The sequence below is a fragment of the Gaeumannomyces tritici genome (genome assembly GCF_000145635.1).
Source record: "Gaeumannomyces tritici R3-111a-1 unplaced genomic scaffold supercont2.6, whole genome shotgun sequence".
Lineage (NCBI taxonomy): Eukaryota > Fungi > Ascomycota > Sordariomycetes > Magnaporthales > Magnaporthaceae > Gaeumannomyces > Gaeumannomyces tritici.
The window spans coordinates 172482-196900 of NW_008804550.1; the positions used below are offsets into that span (position 1 = coordinate 172482).

A 24419-nucleotide genomic window follows, 5' to 3' on the forward strand; every position below is an offset into this window, starting at 1 on the left:
ACGTTAAACAAGCAAAAAAGCCTGCCAGTCCGCCCGATAGTTGGGGGCTCCCCCGCGGACTACGACGTTAGATTAGCGCCCACATTCATTATTACAGGCCTCACAATGGCTCGACTCCGCTAGCCCGAAGGAGCCGATAGTCCCTTTAAAAAGCCTGCGCGCCGCCAAAGCGACGCGGGCTATTTAGCAGGTTAAGGTCTCGTTCGTTATCGCAATTAAGCAGACAAATCACTCCCCCAACTAAGAACGGCCATGCACCACCACCCACAAAATCAAGAAAGAGCTCTCAATCTGTCAATCCTCGTTGTGTCTGGCACTCATACAGGCGGCTTTACGCCACCCCCATCCTGCTTCGTAAACTCGGAACTATTCAGGATAGCCACGGTTGCCCGTGGGATTAGTACGTACCTTGAGCTTTTCGGCTTATTGCTTAGCGTGCGTTGCAACGGCCCGACGCTATCAGCGGCTAGCGCCGTCCACTATTTCTGTGTGAGGTAAAGCGCTTGGCGATACCGGAATAGGAAAGTGGCATGTCTGTCGGACCAGGTCTATCCACCGGGGTGGGCCGTGCACTCACGTGCCCTAGCACATAGGCCGCAATTTCTGAAGATTGCACGCGCGAGGTGACCTGCTGACTAAGATCGTCAAGAATATGACAATGTGGGTCAGCAAACTGGGTCACGGCCGAACGCAGGCTGCTGGTTGTCCGTCAATCACGGTCATCGACAGGTTCTCCTTCGGGCAGGAACCACTGAGGTACTGAGAATACAGCATAACGTGGATGGGGCTAATCGCTGCCCGGTGCTAAATATAACTACTGCTACCACCATGACTACCACTACTTTTCAAATGCTTTCAGCATTCCGTTAATCGCAAAAGCACCAAGAGCCTCCAGGTTCCCCATCCCAAGCAGCTCCAGCATGCTAATGTTGAAGCCAAAGGTGGCGCGCCACCAGCTGCGCATCTCGATGGCCACCAGCGAGTCCATGCCGAGATCTGACAGGGCGACAGACGTCTGGATCTCGTCCTCGGGCCGGAGCACCAGCGTGAAGAGCTTCTTGCCAATCTCGCGCGCCAGGAAGTCGACGGCGCCCGCCTCCTTCAGCGGCCCCTCGTCGCCGCCGCCCTGCGCCGCCTTCAGCCAGGTCTTGAGCGCCTCGCTCGACGACGAGGAGCCACCCGGCCCCGAGCCGTCCTCGCCGGCCGCCATGTTGCGGTACGCCGCCATGCGCCGGTCCTTCCTCCACAGAGATCGGTTGTTCGGGCTGGTCAGCGGCGTCGTCGAGGCCAGGCCCAGCACAAAGTTGGCCCCCGTGGCGGCGCCCCCCTCCCTGAGCAGCATCGACGCCTCGAGGGCCTCGAGGAGCTCCGCCTCGCTGACCATGTACGCCCCCGTCGTCTTCATGGCGCGGCGGATGGCCTCGTTCTCAGCGACGACGCCGACGTCGTCGATGGCGCCGATGTCGACCGAGGACGCCGGCAGGCCCCGGGACAGGCGCCAGCGCGCAAACGAGTCGAGGAACGCGTTGGCGGCCGCGTAGTTGGCCTGGCCCGGCTGGCCGACGATTCCCGAGATGGAGGAGAAGAGGACGAAGAAGTCAAGGCGGGCGCAGCCCAGCGTCGCGAGGTGCAGGTTCCACGTGCCCTGGACCTTGGGCGCGACCGCTCCCCGCCACTCGTCGAGCGTCATGCTGTCCCAGGCGCGGTCGCGCAGGACCATGGACATCTGCATGACGCCGCGCAGGCGCGCGGGTCCGCCCGCGGCCTCGACGGCCCGCCGCACGTCGGCACACTCGCACACGTCGCCCCGTACCAGCGTCGCGCGCGCGCCCATGCTGTTCAGCTCCTCGATGAAGGCAGCGTCCCCGGCCCCGGACCCGGCGCCGCGCGAAAGGTAGACGAGGTGCCGCGCCCCGCGCCCGACCAGCCAGCGGGACACGGCCTGGCCCAGCCCTCCGAGGCCGCCGACGAGCAGGTACGAGGCGTCATCAGGGCCGTCGCCGCCGAGGGAGAGCTCCCTCCTGCGCGTGGCGGCCGCCAGCTCCTCCTCGGGGTCTGCGTCGGGGGATTCCAGGATCTTGATGACGATCTTGCCCATGTGGAGCCCCTGCTGCATGAAGCGGAAGGCCTCGCGGACCTTTCCGGCGCTGAAGACGGTGACAGGGCGGATAGGCTGGATGTGGCCGTCGTTGTAGCAATCGACGATGCGTCGAAGAAGCCTGCGTAGGTCTTGTCAGATTCTGAGGTAAAGCTGGGGGTTGGAGGGAAATCCGAGCACTGGAGCGGGTGTGCGGGGTTTGCTCAAGTACTGCTGACGGGAAGCTCCTCTCGGCAATATCGGGACTTACTCCTTGCAAATAGCCCGCCTCTTGAAGCAAAGCTGGTCCAGGTCGACGCAGCAGTAAGACCGATTGGCCAGGAAGACGTCCATCTCCAGCCTACCAGAGCCGAGCAGATCTCGCTTGCCAATCTCAACCATGATGCCGAATTCGGCGACACATTTCCACGTGGCATGCAGCAGCTCCCCGGAAAGAGAGTTGAGAGCGAGATCGACGCCGTTGCCCTTGGTCACGGACTTGATCCCCTCGACGAAGGACGTGTCTCTCGAGTTGAAGATGTGGTGTCGGGGGATGTCGAATGTGTCCATGAGATACTTGACCTTCTCTTCGCTGCCTACCGTCGTGTAAATGACGGCACCGGCCATGCGGGCGAGCTGGATGGCGGCGATACCGACGCCGCCGCAGGCACTGTGGATTAGGACGGACTGTCATAAGGTATGTATGTCAGCTCACCTTGGATCTACTGCCATGAAGTCATCTAGGGCTGTATCCTACCTGTCCTCGCTGCAGACGGCCAATGTTGAAAAGCGAGTAAATCGCCGTTGCGTAGACGCAAGGCATGGTCGCGGCGTCCTCTAGCGACAGGCCGTCGGGTATCTTCTCACAAAGCTCTTCGGGAATGGTGATAGAGGTCGAGAAGGAGCCTCGGTTCAGCAGGAAGACGCGGTCACCGGGGCGGAGGTGCCTGACGTCTGGGCCGACTGCGGAAACGACGCCCGAGGCCTCGAGGCCGAATCCCTCCTCGGGTATGTCGACGATGCCGTTGGCGCTCAGAACATCCTTGCAGGAGCAAACGTGTTAGCCAGTCACTATTCACACACACTCTCGTCTGTACTCTACCTGCAGCACTCACCCTAAAGTTCAGCCCGGCGGCCGAGACCTTGACGTCGACGAGGTTCCCCTCGAGCGGTGTGGGGGCCTGACGGCTCCAGGTCAGGGCCGCGAGCAGGCCGGGCTTCTCGGTGCGGAGCACGACCCGGTCGCCCGCGTCGGCGCACCGCAGCTCGTCGGCGAGCGAGAAGGGGTAGAAGCGCCCCGTGTGCACGACGCCGCCGACGACGGCGTACTCGTAGTCCGGGTCCAGCGCCGCGGGGTCGCCGTCCGACCCGGCCGCCTCCTCGCGCGCCGCAGCAAAGTGCGCAAAGACGGCGGCGACGCTCCCGGCCGAGGCGCGCGGGTCGTCGACCTCGCACGTGGCCAGGGCGGCGCCGACCTCGGACCGGAGCGCGCGCGCGACCCCGATAACCTGCGCGTGCGCGGGACTCTCGACGGGTGCCACCTGGCAGAGCCGCGTGAGCCAGAGGATGGCGGCACCGCCGGCCGCGGCTGCGCCGACGAGGCCCCTGAAAGCCCCGTACCGCTCCTCGTCGATGCCGTCGAAGAAGGCTTCGGGCCCGTGGTCGAGCAGCGCGATGACGTCCTCGCCCGGGGGAACCTCGTCGCCCAGCCCCCTCTGGTTCGCGACGAACCCGAGCACCCCCAGCTCCCTCTTCAGCTCGTCGAGGACGGGGAGGTCCTCGCCGGGGCGGCAGAGCAGGGTGACCTCGCGGCCGGACGGGGACCTGGCCACGGTGCCGGCGTGCCGGACGATCATCAGGTTGTTCTGCCGCAGGTCCTCGCGCGGCGAGTCCGGCACCGAGGCCGAGACGGCTAGGCCGGCGTCGGCGAGGGCCCGGCCCCAGGCGGCGAGGTCGATGTAGGGCTCCTCGGCCCTGCCGTCGGCGACGCCGCTCCACCAGCGGGGCATGCCTCCCATGACGAAGTTGAGCCACCTGGACGACGGGCCGGGCGAGAACTCCTGCAGGAGCACGCGGCCGCCGGGGCGGAGAAGCCGGCGCAGGTTGGTCAGCCCTTCCGAGAGCCTCGGGGCGGCGTGGATCACGTTGGTGGCGATGATGACGTCGTAGCCTTCCTCGCTGTCGCCCGCGAAGCCCTGCTCCTCGAGCGGCTGGGAGATGTCGAGGGCCCGGTACTGCATGTTGGCGGCGGCCCTAAAGCGCTCCTTGGCCGCCGTCACGACGCCCGAGGACGGGTCGGTGAAGGTGTAGGTCGAGTACAGGACGGGCCCGCCGGGCTGCTGCTCGTGGACGAGGCTGCGGAGGGCCTCGACCGTGCGCTCGCCGTTGCCGGCCTCGAGCTCGAGGACGCGCATATCCGGCCGCGAGCGCGCGAGCTGGCGCAGGAGGCGGGACGTGTCGAAGGCGGCGTCGCGCAGGGCCTTGATCTTGGCGAGGCTGTCGTCGGCTAGCAGCACGTTGGACGCGCCGATGCGGCCCTGGAAGATGCCGGTGATGCTTGAGAGCACGTTGAAGACGGCCAGGGCCGTGCCGGCCGCGGCCGTGCCGCGGAGCGCGAGCAGCCGGGACTCGACGGCCTCAAAGAGGGCCCAGTCCGCCATGGCGACCGTGGCCGCGTCGGCCCTCGACGCCTGCTCGCTGATCCAGGCGCCGTACCGCGCCATGAACGGGAGCTCGGTCCGGAGGCTGGCGAGGCGCCGCTGCGCGTAGACGAGGCAGAGCTGCGTCATCTCGTCGAGCACGGGCAGGTAGAGGCTGCGGTCCTCGGCGGCGGGCGTGTCGACGAGCGACCGCTCGTCGAGGAAGTCGACATGGGGCTCCCAGCAGTAGCGGGCGGTCGAGTGCGCGCCCTTGACGGGCCCCTCGGGTCCCCCGCCCGGCATCGGTGCGAGGCGGGCCCCCGACATGGACAGCACGGCGCCGCCGCCGTCGGCCGCGAAGCACCGGCAGGACCCGGTGATGGCGCCGAGGCTGCTGATCTCGGCCTCGGACGAGATCTCGACGCCGGACTCGCTGCGGTAGACCTCGAGCTCCTCGACGAGAGTGGGGATGGCCATGCTGAGCTTCTGGGTGTAGCCCTTGGTCGCCGCCACGCTCAGTATCTGCAGGCAGGCGTCGAGGACGATGGGGTGCAGGTGGTACGGCTGCAGGGCCGCGCTCCCCTCGAGCCTCGGGGCCGCCACCTCGGCCGCCGCGGACCGGTCGAGCGTGCCCGTCCGGATGTTGCGCAGCGGCTGGAATAAGGGCCCGTACCGGAGGCCGACCTCCTGCATGATCTTGTACGCCTTGCGCGACCCAAGCGTGCGCGTCATGCTGTGGCGGGCGTCGTCGCCGGGGGCGGCGAGGATGCCGGCGCCGTCAGCGGCGCGGCTAAGGGACCGGACCTGCCCGGTGCAATGCTTGGTCCACATGACGCCGTTGTGGGACGCGATGCTGAACTCCCACCACTGGCTGTCGAGCGAGTCGGTCAGGCGGACGGGGCGCAGCGTGCTGAGGAGCTCGAGCGGCTTCCCCTCGGCAACGACGAGCGCCGTGCTGACGATGACGTGGCGGAGGGCGTAGCCGTCCTCCAGGCCCGTAACCTGCCTGGCCGCCTCGGCCGCCATGGCCATGTAGCCGGCGAAGGGGAATACGACGTTGTCGGCTATCACGTGGTCGCGGACCCAGGGGGAATGCTCGACGTGGAAGACGTTGCGCCACGTCGGCTCTAGATCGGTGCTCTCGGTCGTGCGGATACCAAGCAGCTCGTGGTAAGGGTGCTTGCGCAGCCGCCACTCCTTGGACGTCCTCGACTCCCACCACGCCGTCTCCTCGTGGTCCCAGGCGTACCGGGGGAGGTCGGGGAGGAAGGGGCTCGCGCCGGGACCCCCGGGCAGCAGGGAGCGCAGGTCGATCGCCACGTTGAGCTGATGCAGCTTGCCGATGGCCGTGAGGTAGCTCTCCACGCAGTTCCTGCTGCGGATCATGGCTGCCACGTAGGGCAGCGTCGCCGGGGGCGTGGCGTCGGCCATGATCTGCCGCAGGGGCGCGGCCATGGCCGAGTGTGGGCCGACTTCGAGCGTGACGGAGCGGTTCGGCTGCCCCGCCACGTCTGGGTTCCGGAGCATCTCGGAGACGGCGGTCGAGAAGAGGACGGGGCTCACGAGGTTGCTCGTCCAGTACTCGGGGCCCAGCGAGTCGCCCGGCCGGAGCAGCTTGCCGGTGACGCTGCTGTAGAAGAGGCAACTGCGGGCCCCGCCGGCGACGACGTCGTGGTGCTCGAGGGCGTTGCGGTACCACCCGCCCACCTCGGCCATGTGGTATGAGTGGTAGGCCTTGTCGATCTTGAGGAGCCTGGCCAGGACGTCCCTGCCGCCGGGACGGGACTGCTTGATCTTGGCCAGGACGGCCTCAACGGCGGGCGTGTCTCCCGAGATTGTGACGCTGTGCGGCGAGTTCTCGCAGGCGACGGCGGCCGTGGTGCCGGCCAGGTACGGCTTTACCTCGTCCCAGCCGAGTCCGACGGCGGCCATGCTCCCCTTCCTCTGCTGCATCTTGGCCGCCACTCCGCGGAGCCAGGCCACGACGATGGCCTCGCGGGCCGTGAGGGCGCCCGCGGCGTAGGCGGCGGCGATCTCGCCGCTCGAGTGGCCGACGACGGCGGCCGGCCGGATGCCCACGGCGGCGAAGGAGTCGACGAGGGCGACCTGGACGGCGGTGCAGAGCGGCTGCGACACCTCGGCCTGGTCCACGCGGCTCTGCTTGCCGGCCTTGAGCAGCTCCCGCTCGAGGCTCCACTCGGGCTTGACGAGCAGCGTCTCGGCGAGCGCGGCGTCGAGGGACCGGATTGTCGACCGGAACACGGGGCTCCCCTGCATGAGAAGCTCGGCGCCCATCGCCGGCCACTGCGCGCCCTGGCCGGTGAAGACCATGACGACGCCGGGGGGCTGCTGCGGCGCGCGGACGAAGGGGGACACGACGGAGCTGCCGCCCCTGGTCGCGACGGCGAAGGCGCGGTGGGCGAGGTGCTCTCTACCGTTGGCCAGCGTGTACGCCAGCCGGGCGAGCTTGTCCGGGTTGCTCTCGACGAAGGACTGGAAGTTGTCGACCGTGTTCTTGAGGGAGCTCGACGAGTTGGCCGAGTAGAGGAGAAGCTGCGGCTCTTCCGCGGGCACACGTGCCTCGTCAGAGGAGGAGGAGATGGAGGAAGAGGACGGGGTCAAAGGCAGGGCCCCAGCACCAACACCGTAGGAGCTGGCGGACTCGAGAATCGCGTGGGCGTTGGTGCCGCCGATGCCGAAGCTGTTGATGCTCGCGCGCTCGCAGCGGCCCGCGGGCCACGGCGTGGGGTCGACGGGCACGACGAGCCTACTCTCCTCGAAGGGGATGTTGGGGTTGGGCTTTGAGAACTTGATGTTGGGAGGGATCACGCGGTTCTCGAGGGCCATGACGACCTTGATGATGGAGGTCAGGCCCGACGCGCCCTCGGAGTGGCCGAGGTTCGGCTTGACGGAGCCGATGTACAGCTCGCGCTCCTTGCTGCCGAAGACGCGCGCCACGGCGCTCGTCTCGATGGGGTCGCCGGTGGGCGTGCCGGTGCCGTGGCACTCGACGAAGGTGGTCTTGGAGAAGTCGTCGATGCCCGCGAGCTCGTAGGCCTTGCGGATCAAGGCTTCGTGGCTTTCGGTGCTGGGCATGGACACACCTTGGGTTTTGCCGTCGGCCTTTTTTTTATGTTCAGAGTTAGCCAGCCCATGGGATAAGCACGTCATGATTTCCATTCCCCCTTGCACATGATATTCTGGGCCACCCACGTTCGTCGCCGTCTGCTTGATGATGGCGCGCACCGGGTTCCCGTCCCTGAGCGCGGCGTCGAGTGGCTTGATGTACAGGGCCGAGACGGCCTCGCCGCGGCCGTAGCCGTCGGCATCGGCCGAGAAGGTCTTGCAGGAGCCTTCGGGCGAAAGGACGCCCTGTTCACTCATGGCTTGCGTCATGCCCGGTGCCAGGATCAGATTGGCGCCACCGACGATGGCGGAAGAGCAGTCGCCACGCTGAATGGCTCGGCAGGCCTCGTGGAGGGCAACCATCGCCGCCGAGCAGGCGGTGCGGACTGTCATGCTGTGGGGGATGTCGTCAGCGGGCTTGCTACAAGAGAGCGGTTCTGGCGAGCACGGTCCTCACCTGGGTCCCTTGAGGTCCAGCTCGTACGACACGTGGTTGGACAGCATAAAGTCGCCGGAGCCGGTGGTGCGGTAGACGCTGTAGGGCTGGTTCTCCTTGGCGTTCATCTCGACCCAGTCCTCGCCGAAGCTGCCGACGTAGCAGCCGATGAGGCCGCCGCGCCAGCCCGTCACGCCGGCGTCCTCGAGGCACTCGCGCGCGACCTCCATCATCTGGATGTGGTGGGGGTCCATGCGCTCGAGCGAGCCGCGCACGAAGCTCGAAAAGGCGCCGTCGACCTTTGTCAGGTCGACGTCGAGGAAGTAGCCGTGCCGGGTGTTGACGGTGCCCGGCCGGCCCGAGGGGTCGTAGAAGGCCTCGACGTTGTACCGGGACTCTGGCACCGTCGACTTGGCGTCGCCCTTGGCGAGCAGAAACTCCCACAGCTGCTGCGGGGTGTGCAGCCCGCCGGGGAGGCGGCAGGCCATGCCGCAGATGGCTATTGGGGCGTCCGGGGTGGGTGCGGGCAGGGGTGGTGGGCCCGTGCCGTTGCCGTTGACGTGCCCGTTGAGGCTGTGCAGGTAGCCGTTGTGTCCGTTGGACGTGGCATCTTGGCGGCTGCCGTTTAGACGCGTGGCTTTGCTGCCGTGTAACACCGAGTGATCGACGGAAGCGGGCAGGCCTTCGTCAAACCGGTCCCCATTGTTTACGTGGATGATGCTGGGTGCCATTCTGAGACACTTGAGGAAGCCTGCTAGCCTCTGGGTTTTGATCTTTGCGTTTTCTTGTGACGCGTCGTCGTATGATGCTCGTTTGATCAATGGTATTCCTACTGACAGCCGCAGGGCACCGACAAGACTTTTATAACATCGCCGTTTGTCACAAAGGGGTTTGTACCTATCCTACATGGATGGTGTGTGTAGGCGTTCCCATTTTGGCATCGTGGTGTAGTGGGTAAATCTCACTCGTCTGGGCATATCTTGCCTCCAGCCTCGTTGACCCCTAACAAGTGTCACCGTGGGATGAAAATGGAGGTATCAGATAACGCCACGGACATTCTAGGCCCCAGCCTGCTGCAAGCTCCGCTCGTCCATGTTCGCGGGGTAGAGCCGAGATGGCTTACACAGGCCATATCGAGTTGCCCACACACGATCCTCCCGGAGTCCGCGTCCCAGATCCCGCATCCCGGATCCCGCGTCCCGAAACAAGGCGCCCGGTGGCGGCTGGTCAGCACCACAGCGGCAGCGAGCGGGTTCCGAGCCGGGAAGATCGATTAGAGCGTCGGGGTGAGAGTATTGCGAGGCACAGCAGGTTCTTTGCGTTTGGGGTGGTTGGTAAGATATCCTGTTCTGCTGAGCGAGCTCACTGCGGGCTTAGTCTAGAAAAAGCCTGCAGCCACCTTGGCATTTTCCACACCACCAGCGAGATCACCGACATGCGGCCGAGGCCGGTAAGCACGACGGCGGCGTCGACAGTGAAACGTACGCGTAGCTGGTGGCCCTGCCCCGGGTTCTAGAACGGCGCGGGATCCACTGCAGGGGCCAGCGCCGACTCCTTCGTGCGCGGAATTACAGCCGCTGCGCCCTGCGTGTACTGACATGTAAGGACCCTATGCCGCCGAGCGTGCCATCAAGACCATCACGCTCGGCACCGTCATGTCGATTTGGGGCTCGCCGTAAATGGCGTTCTTGCTACTTTAACCACCACGGCAGGACGCGCCGCTCGCTTCGCCCGCTGGCGCCAACGCGATGCCTCATTGCATCATGCGGTGAGGCAGTACCACCTGCCCAATCGATACTCGGAGAGGTGGACCGACCTTCCACGCGACTGGGACGTCGCAACGAGTGACAATGAAGGGATCACCGAACACTGCACCTCACACCAAAGGGGCCTATTGTATGTTAGTTAGTGGCTGATGGCCACGAGAACCACTTCTCGTCGAATTTCGAACTTTGCTCTCAAGAATACACAAATTATTATCATCACGCTTTGCATGCCTCCACGTTGCCCACACCCGCTTGAGCCCGTTGCTAGTCTGTACAAAATGCATATCATATTCCTAGGTAAAAAAATATTACACCTCGCACTTCTGTGCACCAACACAGCTCTCTCCAATGTCGATAGTGGAGGCCGTAGACCGATTTGCAAAAGGAACCAAAGCAATTAAATATTGTGTAGATCTTTTGGATGTTAAAATATCTAGGCTGCTAAATACAAAGGGGGAGCATTGGACAGACAACGGATGCCCAAAAAAAGACTCGTGTCCAACACCGAGGATCACTTACAGTACATGAGGCACAGGTAGCTCTCAACCAGGAGGCCACCAATGCACATTTGTAGCAAAAGATGCGCGTACATGACGGTCAGGAAAGGGGGCGCCGACAGCTGAGGCAAGGCCGGCCACCATGCACTGCTACGCACACCCAGTACGTGGCGGAAGCTCACCGGAGATTTTCGCTCTGGGTGGGCTGCATAAATATCGACCAAGCTCGCGCGGCGTGGGAGACACGTGGCGGGAGCTGGGTCTAAGTTGCCAAGCCGGGTACTATTGGCCGCTAAGCGCAATGGGCTTTACCAGGGGTTGAGCATGTTTCATGGAGATAGCGCGGTTGAAGGCGTGGGGGCCGCGGGCCAGGTGCATCAGGGTGTCTTCTCTGGAGTGAGTCGATCGAACGGACGGGCAAAGGTAGCGCGCCCGGTTTCCCGACAGCGCGGACTTTCGGATCAGGCACATTATCGAAGAATCAAGGAGCATTCAAAGGGTGAAGGAGGAAGAATGATAGCAGCTTGGGGGTGATGACGAGCCACTGGGGTAATCCAGTTGGAAATTCAGGGAACTCGAGTGCTTAGGTAGCGCCAGCGGGCGAACCGGAATTCCCTTAGTTGACCATGCATTGATCAAGGCTGCCGGTACCTCTGGCACACCAGGAAACTCTAGGAGGCAGATGTACTGCGAGTATCAGCGGCCGGGTGCAACGGGCCTCCTGTCATCCTGTCCGTCATATTTTAGCGCTGACGTTGGCTGGGGTATTTGTGAGAGCCCTTCCGGACGCTGCCTAGCCCCGGGGGCCTAGTCATCTCACCTATTGGTAGATAAGACGAAAGGGCACACACGCCTCGTATGTTCCGACGCGTTATCGAGGGTCGGCCCTGGCCGGTGAGACGACGGGTAATTCGGGGCGGAAGAAATCGCCTACCTCCCATCTCCATGTACCGTCAAGCTAGGGTATGTCCGCGCCCATGCTAGTTGCGGCCTAGCCCCGACTGATGACAAGATCAAAAGGCGTTTGACCACACTCAATTTAGCAGCGTTGGTACCATATTAGCTATTCCGATTATAACAAGGCTTATTTGCGCAAAGCGGCCGTTGTGATGCTTGTGTTCCATGCAGAATGTTCTTGGAGTGCGAGCGGAGATCTCTTGGAACATCCGAGTATCCCCGTTCCTTGTGGAGAGGGGCGAAAAGCGAGAATAATACGCATAATATAAAGAGCTGCTCGGGTTCCGGGCTGTCGCCGATCTTCGGTGCTTGGACGCCGAGTGTCACGAGGAATAGGAGTTGAAAACAGAGAAGGAAAAACACATCCATTCACAGGCCGTGCAACCATGTCGGGCAAGAAGCGAAGCCGAGACGGTGCCGAAGAGGTTTGTCCATCCTGTTTGTGCTGCATGTCTCTCCGGCACCACCCCATGCTATCCGACCAAGGAGAAGGGAGAGGAATCCGGCGAGGGCAGAGGTTCCAGAACGCTAATGAATGGCGACTGACCGACTCTCTCGCGCATACAGGAGGAACCAAATGCAAAGGATCATATGGGTACGTTGTGAACTGGTGTTCCATACCTAGCTCCGATGCGCGAAGGGTGCACAGCGGCTTAAGTCCGAGCACCTTGCATTAACGAGAAACTATTCGCAGCGTGTGACCAATGCCGTATCAAGAAGATACGATGTGGAAAAGAGCGGCCGCAGTGCTCCAACTGCAGCCGGCTCGCCATGTACTGCGAATGGTCTGGCTACGGCAAGAAGCCGAACCAAACAGTACTGCTGTAAGACCGTTTTCTCAAACCCTGGCCGCGTCATTGTCTAGTGCCCCTTCCGAGGGCCTTTGCTAAGGAACGGGGACGGGTGAATCCCATGCGGCGGAATTCTGCCGTGTTATAGTGCCAAGGGTTTAACGTTGGCTAACCAAATGAAATATGCGTGCAGCCACCAGTCGATTGCGACCATCGACAGCCGGCTTGAGCGTATCGAGGGTAGGGTGACCAGTGTGTACCAGATGCTGCAGAACATGAGCTCTGACTGCGTCGCTGCTGTCAAGCCCTACAGCGGAGGCGGCGGCGGCGGCGGCGGCGGCTCGATTCCGGAGACCGACTCGGGCTACGGTTATGTCCCCAGTATGACCTCGTCGAATCTCCTGAGCGGCTCGCCAGCAGGGGTGCCGCCCCCGCCCACGGTGCAGCACATCGTGCATGGGCCGCGCGGCTACGAGCGTTACTTTGGTCCCACATCCCTTACGTCTCTGCTGCACAACTTTGACGATCTCCCGATGCCGCGACCGAGCGGTAGCGGTAGTGGCGGTAGCCAAGCAAAGCCAAGCATGGTGCTTGCGACAGCGGCAGCACCACCAGATCGGGCGCCGGCAGCGGCTGCAGCAGCAGCGGGAGGGGCACATGGCAGCCTGGCGGACGCCGCAGAGCGCGTGAGGCGGCTCGCATCGGTCCACCGGGAGCGCCAGGGGGCCAGGGACGCCACCGCCGGCGGGGCGGACGGCAGGGCCATGGTGAAGGAGCCCTCGATGCTGATCCTGGTGGCCCTCATCGACCCCTACTTCGAGCTGTGCAACCCGCACCTGCCCATATGGACCCGGGCCGGGTTCCGCAGGCTGCTCGACGCGGCCCAGGAGAGCGGGGGCGGAGCCGCCCCCTCCACGTCCTTGACGTTCGCCATGTGCGCCAACAACCTGGTGCTACTGACGCTCATCGACAGGGCCCTACGTGTGCAGGCGACCAGCGGCGGCTCTATGCGGTGCAACGGCACCATCGACGTCGAGGTCATCCAGTCCCACGTCGAGAACGCGAGCCGCGCCGTCTTGCACGTCGGAAAGCTTCTGGAGCCGCGCCTGGTCAACGTCCAGGCGCTATTGTCGTTGGTCAGTCCGGAAGTCTCCCATGTCCCCTTCCCAGATCACCTTCGTCCGTCCTCAATCTCGAGCTCCCTCTAGCGCTCTACTTAGATAGGGATCTTACTGACACGGGAGGGTGCTTCCTTGTCGAAAATCCAGTGCGCCGTGGCCCAGGTTTGCCTCTCGGAAGAGGTATTCAGCCTCGTTTTAACCCTGGCGAACCAGGTCGCCAAGTCAATGGGGCTGCACCAGCCCCAGGGCTGGAGCTCCAGTATGAGCCCGGAAGAGTCCGAGGAGAGACGCAACGTACTCTACTGCCTCTACTGCCTCGACAAGACCGTGTCTTGGAACCACGGGTGTGCGCCGAGCGTGGGCAGCACTGCCGGGCTCCTCGCCGGACTCACGGTCTCGCGCCCGGGGCCGAGGCTGGGGCCGCCCGAACAGCCCGGCGGCGACGGCGACGGCAGCGGGGGCGGTAGCGGCGCCCTCTACATGAGCGCCAGGTTCGCCCTGGCGCAGATCGACGATAACCTCTACGCAAGCCTGTATGGACCCGAGGCGGCCGCCGCGCCGCAGGGATTCGAGGGCCAGTTCAGAAAGATCAGCCTCGAGGGCTTCGAGGCCCGGCTCGGGCACTGGAGAAAGGTGTACGAGCTCGAAAACGTCGACGGCGGCGGCGGAGGCCAAACGGACGAGGAGGGCGACGGCGGCGGCGGCGGCAGGATGTCGTACGCCTCCAGATTGGAGCTAAAGGCCGCCTGCAGGTTTACGCGCATGCAGCTGCTCTCGCGCTTCGTCGACGACCCCGGAGTCTGCTCCGCGCTGCTCGAAGACGCGCGCGGCTGCTTGGTCTCGCTGCAACAGCTGTGGGCCGCCACGTCCGACCCGGGCCACTGCTCCAGGTTCGCCCGGTACGTCCAGTCCCATCGCCGCACCGCCCCGAGCCGTGCCGAGTGCTAAATCAGATCTCGCAGGCTCGTTTCGTCGTTTCCCCCGATGGTGGTCTGCCGGCTGGCCTTCCAGGCCGCAACCTCGGAGGGCCCGGCGAGCGGTCGCGATGCCGAGCTCCTGGGCTTTTTGGCCAGGTCGCTGCAGACGATGACGTCCATGTTTGCGGTCGCGGACTCGTACACCTCGAAGCTCTCTGCCTTTGTTGACATCATGCTGCGTTTTGTCCACGACAGCCATCAGCAAGACAGGGAGGAGCAGCACCAGCGGCAAAACTCCGTTTCCTCCCGTCATCAGCAGTACAGCCCGGCCTCGAGCCAGCAGCAGGAACAAAAAGTAAAGACGGCTCACCAAACAAACACGCCGGCTCACAGCTTCCGTATGACCTACGATAGCTCATCTTCCTCCTCCACAAAGCAATCTTCAGAGGCTTGCGAGCCGCTGCAGGCGAGAGGCGGCGATGCGATAGCCGCCGCTTCACCGGGACCCGTCCTAGAACATGTTACAAATGCAAACTGTGTGAATATCGAAATCGACAAGGGGCTGGCGACGGGCCTGGCAGGCCTGTTTGCCGGCGGTCGCTACGATGAGGCTCAAGAGAGGTATGTAAATGGAGGAGACCTCGAGCCGTTGATGGACTTCTGGTCTCACCAGCAAAAGTTTTCCGATTCCATGGTGTTTGGGGAATTGGACAGCTCAGACATGCAGGCCGAGCACAACACATGGCAATAAGACATGGTCACCAGGACAGGGCGCGACTTGGAATACGGCTGCACGAAAATGGAACCTCACCATGCTAAATAGAGGAAATGAATTATGGCATAGACAGGTCGGTTATGTACTTGCCTTTTTCAGGGAAACGAAGGAACACAGAACTTTACCAGCAAACTTATCAAGATCCTCCAGTACAGTCATGCAGCAAAAGTCTGCAGACACCATCAAAAATCCCACCAAACCACACCAAAAAGCACTATTTTCAAATAGTATTTGTTGTATTTATACGCTGTTATGTCTATGGAAGAGACCTCAGTGCTGCGGCTAAGTACATGCAAATGGGGGAAAACCTTTGGGTTGGGCCTAAGGAGGAAAAACCCTATGCCTGCGTTTCCGCCTCTCTAGCGGTGCGCCTCCGTGGCGGTGTTGAACCGCTTTGGCTAACGCCTACTTTTTTCCACGCTCGACTGCTCGTAAGGGCTCCACCCGGGAATCAACCGTCCTCCCGCGTGCAGCCCCCTTTGCAGGGGGCCGACAAGGCCGCGTCCTGCTTGCCTGTGGTTGGTTGGTTGGTTCGTTGTTCGATTTGCCAGGCTGGCCCCTTTGCCGGGGGGGCCACGAATCGGGTCCACTTCGGTTGAGGGGGTCCTCTGCCGGTTTTTTTGCCTAGGCTTGTCCAAGGCGCTTAGGGGGCCCTCCCACGCACCTAACCTGGTCCCTTTAGCACCCGGCCCTTTTCCTTCCCGCTACCGTCCTGTTGGCCTGGCCTTCTGCGTCTTGGGCTACTTGGGGCGGTAAGGTTGGGATTGGGGCTAGGGGCTGCAGGGGGGCTAGGGCTTGTGGCTGATATTTGAAAGAGAAAGGGATGGTAATCGAATTCGTCGGTTTGTGCGTGCGCTCGTTGGGGTAGGGTTGGGCCCTCCCAGGGGCCCTCCCGTTACCTCTTCTTTGGCCTAGCCTTCTGCATCTTGGGCCTCCGAAGTGGTGCGAAAGGGGCTGGGAGGGGTCGGGTTGGAGGGGTCGGAATCGGATCAATTGTCGGAACTGTTGATTGATTGTGCGTGGGTGAAAATCAACTCGGGCGAAGCCCGTTAGCGGGGCGGCCCCTTTCTTTTTCCGGCCCAGCAGGGCGGGCGGCTAAAGAACAAAAAGTCCTTTGTGGTTTCGACGGGATTCGAACCCGTGGTCCTGGCGGGACCGGCCTGGTGCAGAGCCACTGCACCACGAGGCCCAAATAGTATTTAAAAATCCAAATAAATTCGTAGTAAAAAGCTAAAAATTCCAACTTATTAAAAAATGGGCAATAAACCTATTCACGAATTTGAATTTTTGGTAATTAATTTTATTATTACGGAATTTGCGATTAAAACTTAATGCATATTTGTTTTTATGTTTTAGTGACTTATAGCGGCTTATAGCGGGTGCTTCAGCGGGGTAATATTTTTAATTTTTAATATAATGATTTCAATATGTAACAACTTAACCAGCATTACGTATTTTAAAAATCCAAATTGTAAAAAATGAAGCTTTTATTTAAAATAATACACCTACAATTTATTGGATTTTTTTTTCTATTTTATTTCAACTTTTATGGCCTAGTTAAAGTGGGGGAGTGTTATATCACCCCGTACGTATTGCTATTTAACCCCGTATTCATCCGTGCACACGTGCGAGCATCGCCGCATACCGTCCCATAGGCCAAATTGAATGTACCCAAATGGCAAGCGATGTTTTCCCATATTAATTACGTTAATTTATAAAGTTACTAGTTTAATTCCCCGTATTGCACGGTCGTTGGTACGGCCGTTCCTTTTTGCACCGGTTGATAGGCAGATCCAGGCACAGATCCGGCCTGGCCCGACCCATTAAAAGCCCGTTTTCCTTATTAAGGCCCAACCCCCAATTTTTTTCCTTCCGCCTTTTTGATTTTTGCAACAACGTTAACCCTTAATACCAAAAAAACCGGCGATTTTTATTAATCCGGCCTTATTCCGATCGATAATGCTTTTTACCGCTATTTGGCCTTCGCGCGATAAAGCTTTCGATGCTTTAAAAGCGCGCGCGCACGCGAAGGGCTATAGCTTAATGCTAAAGGACAATTACCGGGACAAAGCCTTTAACGAAATTACCCGCACCCGATTGCAATGCGTTAAAACGGGCACCCTTAACCTAACCGCTTTCGTTAAGCACACGTACGAAGCAAAAAAACGTAAAACAAGCACGAAAAAAACGAATTGTGCTTAGCAAACGGTTTTCCGGCGCACGGCCAACGGTTGGATCGAAATCCGGCTTACCGACGTTAAACACAACCACCCTTTCGCCGACGACCCTGCCGCCTTTTCGAGCTTTAAGCGGAAGTTCTTGCAAGTTTGGGAAGGACGGATTCTCGCTTTTTAAAGGGCCAGTTTCCGTCCGGCAGCGATTATAGCGAGCTTTAAGGCAAAAAAAAAGGATGGGGGTTTTAGGGTTAATTTCCGGAAAAGGGACTTATATAATTATTTGCAAACCCAACGAAGGTGCAAATTGGCCGGGCGCACGCCAATTTAATAGCTTTTCAATATAATCCCCCGGCATGCCATACCCCTTATTAATTGATAGCGCTAATTTGGCCTTATGCTTTATTTTTTTTTAGCAATTAAATGGCTTAACGGAAATTTACCATTAAAATTGGCGCAACGAAGCCGGCCGCATTAAACGATTATTTTTTGCATCCCTTTTCGCTTTAAAACTATTCGCAATAGCGCCCGACGTTGTTGCATTCGATTGCACGTATAAAACCAACAAATTTAACTTTCCCATGCTTAATATATGCGGTATTTTATTTATACGGAAAAGCTTTTCTTTCGCTACCGTATTTGTAAATAACGAAAAGGAGGATTCCTTTTTATAAGCAATCGACGCTTTAAGCATTTACTTAAAGGCTTAAAGCTACCCAATGCCAAAGCTTGTTATTACGGATCGAAATTTAGCCTTAATTAAAGCTATTAATACCGATGCAAGGCTGTACGCGGTGCCTAAGCTCCTTTGCAAATGGTACGTTAATATAAACGTGCTTGCCAAAACCAAGCCCTTTTTCCCCCGCGCACAAAAAAAGCCTGGCCCCGGCGGTTATTGGGTACGGCACAAATCCTTTTAAGCCTTCCTTTAAGCTTGGAACGACCTTTTCGCTTCCCTTACGGATCGTATATACGAAAAAAGGCTCCAAACCTTTAAAGGCCTCGAAAAAAAGGCTGTTGCTTACGCATGCAGCACGTAGCTAACCCTTTTTAAAAAGGCTATTGTCGCTTGTTAGGTAAACCGATACAGGCATTTTGGGGTTCGCACCATTTCGATCGTTAAATCCTTGCATGCAAGGATAAAGCTTTTTATTAACAAGTTAAGCGGCGACCTCGCTACCGTTTTTAAATGCTTGCGGCTATATTGAAAGGCCCAATACGACGATTTTTTTGCTTTACGGGCTGCAAATATGGATAAAGTGCTTTACGGCTTTACTACGGCAATTTGGCAAGGCGTGCGTGCCAAGGTTGTGCCGCAAGCGTTGTTAACGATAAAGCGGTTAATCCGGGGCTTACAAACGGAGGAGGCACCTAACGAAGCCGGCAGCAACTTTCCCGCCCTCCCTTCCCTTGCCTTTCCTTGTGCTTGCACAATTACAACAACGTACGGGCTGCTTTGCGGGCACGTTATTTTGGCCTTGCAAGCCGCCAACGAGGGCCTAAAAATAAAGCATTTCGATCCCTATTGGCATTGGATCCGCGTCGACGAAAAGGCTTAAAAAGCCAAGGCCGGCCCCCTTAGGTTATTTGCCCGCCCGGGCCCTTTCGATCCCTTGCTTATCCGATTAAAAGGCCGGCCTAAAAGTGCTTTAAACCACGCCTTAGCATTAACAAGGCGGAACCCTTCCCTTTTCGAAGCAACGGCGGCTTAAAAAGCCCGAAATGCATTGCCGCCGCCCTTTTCGGCCCTTACCAAATTACAAAGCAGGGGCCGGCCTTAAGGCCGTAGCTTTAGGAAAGGCAAAGGCCAAGGCCGTAGGCGAGGAAAAAGTGCCAAAGGGTTACGGGCTTTAACCCTTACCGGGTTAGGGTTTAAAACCTTTGTAGCTAATTTGGGAGGTAAGCCTTCGGCCTTTAACCTATTTACCGACGATTCCGATTTTTCCCTTTCCTCCCTTTTTTCGCACAAGTTTTGGGACCCCTAGTTTTAATCCCACCCGGGTAACCTTTACGAGCCCGGCACCGTTGCACCCCAAAGGTTTGCCCGCTTTTTGCAGCGCTTAAAGTACGCTAAAAAGCCCTTCGAAACCGCTAAAGGGATTTCGCAACCTACCTTTATTCCGGATATAAAAAACGTTTTGCAGCGATTCGAACTTATAACCTTGCTTCGCAACGACTTCGCCGATATTCCGGTTACAAAGGATTCCGGATTTTATAACCGTTTGGTACAATATACGCAAGCAAAGTTACAAAAATCGGCCAAGTCGGTATTGTTATGCATCGTTGTTGCAAATTAGCCCGTTATTAATATTATTGCGAATAGCTTTACTTTTTTGTTGTTGCTACCAATTCCCGGCATTACCGCTTCTTTTCTTTTTGCCTGCCCCCGCTTCCCCCACGGGGATTTAATTTCAGTGCTTCCCGCACGTTACTAACAAACACAATCACGTTATTGACAGGCATTGATCGACCAGGAAAAGCACGGATCCCCGCCCAAACTAGTCGAGGTACTTTGACAGTCTGTGTTGCACGGTGACTCCGCTATTTTGGGGTCAAATAGCAATACGTACGGGGTGATATAACACTCCCCTTAAAGTGGCGTGTTTTGGTGGGGGTATGCGGAGTGTCGGCACACTTTTGCTGCATAACTGTAAGGACTTACGGGAGGCATCGCATCGGCATCTTTTGCCTGAGCACATGAGAATTCTCGTGTGATATAGGACATCCTGGAAAATAAATCTCTACATTTGTTAATCTTTGCGCTACATCCACAGTCCCAGCGCATGGGTCCCGTAAATGCCCAAGAATGACCTGTTGACACCGACCCCCAAGCATTTGAGGTGGTGTGAGGCACCCCTATGAAGTTGGATGGGGGTATTGTTTCCTTGGTTACTTGGGTCGTCAGCGACCATGCACATAGTATGTAAAATCTGCGTAATCAGTCGCAATAACAGCAACGAGTTCAGTTTCTAATGTATGCTCGCGGAGAGTTAAAGAACTTTCAAGGACGCATGCGTCTATTCAAGATAGACACAGCTCTATCAAACATAACCCCTGGGGACGACAGGTTTAAAAACGGATTACGCCCTCTCCAGCTACTACTTCACGCGTGACCGTTCGTGCCGTTGGTTCCGGCGGTGTCGGCGACGAAGGCGAACACGGTGCGGGCGCCCTTGGGGAGCTGGCCGGCGTTGCCACTCTTCTTAATGTCCAGCATCTCCTGTGCCCACTCGCAGATTGCGTTCGCGACGCCCGCGACCTCCTCCTCCGTGTTGGTGGCCTTGAACACGAGCCGCACGCGGCTGGCGCCCTTGGGCACCACGGGCGGGTCGATGGGGAAGGCGAAGTAGTTTTGAAGCTGCAGGTGCAGCGACAGGAAGTAGTTGTGGCGCGCCTCGGTCAAGACGGGCACGATCTGCGTCTGGAACGGCTGCGCCTCCCAGTCGTCAGCCAGCGGCACGCGGAGCACGCCGGCCTCGTTGGCGGGCCGCCACGCCGGGTGGCCGGTGATGGTGCGAAAGAAGAGCTTGAGGAGGTCCTGCAGGCGCTGCTGGGCCGGCCCCGTCTTGCCGCTCTTCAGGAGGTCGTAGCCGGAGCGGATGGCCGCGAGCGTCGGGAAGGACGGCGCCGCGGTGAAGAAGAGCGGCCGCGCGTGGTTGACCATCATGCTGCGGACCGTCTTGTTCGACAAGATGACGGCTACGTTGTCGTTTGTCAGTTGCAGGCTAATCAAATGGGGAAGCGGCGATGACGATGCTTACCGCCCGAGCAAGCCAGCGCTTTGGAAAAGGTGTGCAGCCGGATGGCGATGTCGTCTTGCAGCCCGAGCATGCCGACGAGGCCGACGCCCTTGTCGCCGACGATGCCTGTGCTGTGGGCCTCGTCGACGATGAACTGGGCGTTGCCCTTTGGGAAGAGCTCCTTGACAACATCGACCAGCTCGGTGAGGGGGCACACGTCGCCGTCCATGCTGTAAATCGTCTCGACGGCGATGATGATGCAGCGCTGGCCGCGCTCGATCAGAGGCTGCGAGTCGCGGACGGTCTCAAGGGTGTCACGGAACGAGTCCACATCGTTGTGGCGGAATGAGGCCCGGCAGAGAGCGCTGCTACGCGCCATGCCCTCGTGGACGCTGGCGTGGACGAGCTCGTCGTAGACGATGGCGTCGCCGGGCCGGGGGATGGTCGAAAAGATGGCGCAGTTGCCCTCGAAGCCCGAGTTGACAACCAGGGCCGACTCGGCGCCGTGGAAGGCGGCGATCTCGCGCTCGATGAGCTCGATGTATTCGTTGTTGCCGTCGAGCAGGCGGGAGCCGGTGCTGCCGAGCTTGAAGCCCGGGTGGCGCGCCAGCTCCTCGAAGAAGGCGGTCCGCAGCATGCCGCTCGCGGCCAGGGAGATGAAGTCGTTGGACGAGAGGTCGACCTGGTTCTGCCGCTTGCGGAGCGTGATGAGGCTGTGCTCCGTCCGCCGCAGGTCGAGCGTCTCCTCGAGGTTGCGCTGGAAGATGGGCGCGTCCTTCATGCGCGGGCCCTGGAGCTCCTGCGCCTGGACCCATTCGGCCAGGTGAGGGAGTGTGGTGGCCATTCTTGCAAAGGCTTTGGGGCTACTGGAAAACGGGTACAAACAGCCTGTAACTGACGGAAGAAGAGAAGATACGGGGATTCCAGCTTGGTTCCGATATCCCACAATGGAGCACAAGAATAGTACCAAAGCGGATCATGGGACATTTATCAATGCTGGGGAACCCGTCCCCATCACGAGGCACGAACAGCTTAGGCAAAGTACTAACTAATCGCACAGCATAGCCCGTCAGCCACAAAACACACGTACGTTTCGGTCAGCATCTGCCGAGCTCGTTTCTGCGAGGGCTGACAGCGCCGCCGGCAGGACCTGCAGCTGGTTGGGGGTTAGACCGGGATCCGGTTCGGGCGGCGGGATCCGTTGTGGGTGCCGAACTCGGGAGGAATACCTTAGTGTAAGCTTTTAGCCCGAGATAAAAGTCCGACGTAGCATTCTATCTTACCGACCAGGCCGCCATACCGCCTTGGCAGGAACGCCAGAAAGTGCTTGGCTACTGTCACATGTGAGGAGCCTGAAATAGGATCGCAGCGGAGGAATTCTCGCGCGATGCAGAAGAAGAGTAATAGGAAAAGTTCAGATTCGAGTAGGAGCCGGTTGAAAAAGCATGCTCCGGACTTGGCCGTGGTCCATACGGGCTGCTCGTCGCAGATTCTACCCCACACTTTCTTAGTGATCCGGTTGCAGACGTCGAGTGAGGGTTGAAGTTCGTGCTCTAGGACACCACAGATCTAGTAATATGATGAAAAGTGGAAAGTGGTACCAAATATGGGCATGTAATGTATCTAAAAGTATTTTCTCCAGATTCACATCACTTATTTGAGCGCCAGCTGCGCGTCGTGATTTTTACATATCCCAGAAATTCGCCGACTTGCTCCGGCGGGTTGTTCTTCCCCTAAGTTCTCCCATTGCCATAGAAAAAGGGAAGAGAGCAGGCACCATACAAACGTTACTACATAAGCTCAATGCCCAGCATTCCATCAACGCCAAGCCCGTATCACGCACATTGACTCGGGCGACACTCATTCGACATGTTCCGTCTTGGCGACCTTTCCGACCTCACGGAATTCGGCAAACTGAGGCGTGACGTTCAAAGACTTTGGCCCCTTGTAAATGGTCCCCATCGCGCGGTCCCAGAACGTGAACCAGAGCGCGTAGTTTGACTGAAACCAGAACCATTGTCAGCATAGAAAGGCCCACACGAGGAAGATGTGAACTGACCTTGATTCCCCACGATTGATGGTGGACCGTGTGGTAGACAATATCGCTGCCCGTCATGCCCCCAAAGAGGATGATGGGGTCCCAGGGGAAGCGGTAGCCGGAATGGTCGTCGAGCGTCTTGAGCACGCTGAGCGTAAACACGGCCACGCGCTCCCGTGCGGTGAGACCGACGATCAGGCACGTCACGAAGGGGCCGAGGGCGTCGAGGAGGAAGCTCTCAAACGGGTGTACGTAGGTCGCCGCGTACGACCACGGGGCGTTCAGGAGATGATGCCACAGGTGTATTCTCTCTAAGGTCACAGGTGGCCGAGTTAGATTTTTACCACATACTCCACGGGAGGAGTTAAACGTTAAGCCAAGGAAGAGTAGCGAGACAGTGGCCACCGACTGTATGCCCATCTCATGTGCAACGCGAGATGCACCCAGAACTGCCATGTGTCGTACACAAACAGGGCCGCAAAGATGCGCGCCACAGTGACGGCGGAGTAGGCGAGCCAGGTCAGAGCTGGCGACTGGACGATGGCCTTGGTGTCCTCGATGCTCCTTATGGCCTCCTGGGTGATGCCGAACGGGTCCGCGGGCCTCTGGTCGTTGAGGCCGGGCTCGAGCGCGAGACCGATCCAGCCGACGACGATGATTATGGCCTGGTTCACCAACACGCCGCGCACCACCTCGAGCTTTGTCACCTTGTTCTTGGAGAACTCGTCGGGCTGCAGCAGCCGGTACCTCTGGAAGAGCCCAAAGGCGTCGAAGGTCTCGTAAACGAGCGCCACCACCCAGTGCACGGTGAGCGGGACCACGATAGATAGCTCCGCCGGGCCCCACGCCCGCGGATTCGCGCTGGGGAGGTTATGATAGAGGCCTTGCAGGCTTTCCATCGTTTTTTTGAGTTGTTCAAGCAGGGGTTTTGGGGGTAGGGTCTCCTGCGAAAAGAGACGAAGAATGGGATGCTGGGTGTTCAGGAATTGTTTTGGGCGGAGACCAATAGAAAAGGAAGGAGCAAAACACTCATAGCATCAAGACTTGGAAAAGACGGCCAAATATGTCTCTGCTTACACTTGATATCATCCACTTCTCGGGGCCCGGCCTATTTCTCCAGGCCTAGTCAGATCCGGATCGTAACACCCCACGGCCGGTCCACGGGGATAATTGTCTACAAATTCCCTCGTCGAACGATAATAATGCATTCCGCTTGTCTTATCTCCTGACCTCGCTTCCAATAGTGTTTTGTTGGGCTGTCAAGCTACAGTCCTCGCGAGGGTGTGTAAGACGGACTCCGGATTCCGGCAGCCGGGCGCGGTGTCTGGGGTTAGGGATAGCCCCTACCCTGTTTTGTGCGTGAGA

The 24419-nt window shown here is 59.3% G+C and overlaps 6 protein-coding genes and 1 pseudogene across 7 annotated transcripts; 1 reads left to right on the forward strand and 6 right to left on the reverse strand.

The window, feature by feature from the left end:
- Nucleotides 1-704: 704 nt before the first annotated feature.
- GGTG_10423 (hypothetical protein) lies at nt 705-9171 on the reverse strand. Its single transcript, XM_009228296.1, has 6 exons — nt 8300-9171; nt 7930-8236; nt 3193-7839; nt 2835-3119; nt 2349-2764; nt 705-2219 (listed from the first exon to the last, which is right to left on the reverse strand). Exons 1-6 carry the CDS (start codon nt 9007-9009, stop codon nt 839-841), a joined length of 7746 nt encoding a protein of 2581 aa, XP_009226560.1. The 5' UTR covers nt 9010-9171; the 3' UTR covers nt 705-838.
- A 619-nt stretch (nt 9172-9790) lies between these two features.
- On the reverse strand, nt 9791-10636 carry GGTG_10424 (hypothetical protein; the record flags this gene model as incomplete). Its single annotated transcript, XM_009228297.1, has 3 exons — nt 9791-9862; nt 10147-10169; nt 10564-10636. 3 exons carry the CDS (start codon nt 10634-10636, stop codon nt 9791-9793), a joined length of 168 nt encoding a protein of 55 aa, XP_009226561.1.
- A 980-nt stretch (nt 10637-11616) lies between these two features.
- Nucleotides 11617-15716, forward strand: GGTG_10425 (hypothetical protein). The gene is made up of 6 exons (XM_009228298.1): nt 11617-11923; nt 12066-12093; nt 12193-12322; nt 12483-13425; nt 13558-14309; nt 14373-15716. Exons 1-6 carry the CDS (start codon nt 11885-11887, stop codon nt 15076-15078), a joined length of 2598 nt encoding a protein of 865 aa, XP_009226562.1. The 5' UTR covers nt 11617-11884; the 3' UTR covers nt 15079-15716.
- A 503-nt stretch (nt 15717-16219) lies between these two features.
- On the reverse strand, nt 16220-16291 carry GGTG_20207 (annotated as a pseudogene). Its single transcript has one exon. The product of its transcript is annotated as a tRNA-OTHER (tRNA).
- A 181-nt stretch (nt 16292-16472) lies between these two features.
- Nucleotides 16473-19697, reverse strand: GGTG_10426 (hypothetical protein; the record flags this gene model as incomplete). Its single annotated transcript, XM_009228299.1, has 8 exons — nt 19496-19697; nt 18633-18775; nt 18385-18518; nt 18052-18277; nt 17839-17960; nt 17568-17676; nt 17355-17449; nt 16473-16586 (listed from the first exon to the last, which is right to left on the reverse strand). The coding sequence occupies exons 1-8, from the start codon at nt 19555-19557 to the stop codon at nt 16473-16475; spliced, it is 1005 nt and encodes a 334-aa protein (XP_009226563.1). The 5' UTR covers nt 19558-19697.
- A 464-nt stretch (nt 19698-20161) lies between these two features.
- Nucleotides 20162-22050, reverse strand: GGTG_10427 (hypothetical protein). Its single transcript, XM_009228300.1, has 2 exons — nt 21038-22050; nt 20162-20975 (listed from the first exon to the last, which is right to left on the reverse strand). The coding sequence occupies exons 1-2, from the start codon at nt 21858-21860 to the stop codon at nt 20380-20382; spliced, it is 1419 nt and encodes a 472-aa protein (XP_009226564.1). The 5' UTR covers nt 21861-22050; the 3' UTR covers nt 20162-20379.
- A 438-nt stretch (nt 22051-22488) lies between these two features.
- On the reverse strand, nt 22489-24240 carry GGTG_10428 (hypothetical protein). The gene is made up of 3 exons (XM_009228301.1): nt 23464-24240; nt 23076-23365; nt 22489-23017 (listed from the first exon to the last, which is right to left on the reverse strand). Exons 1-3 carry the CDS (start codon nt 23951-23953, stop codon nt 22877-22879), a joined length of 921 nt encoding a protein of 306 aa, XP_009226565.1. The 5' UTR covers nt 23954-24240; the 3' UTR covers nt 22489-22876.
- Between the last annotated feature and the right edge of the window lie 179 nt (nt 24241-24419).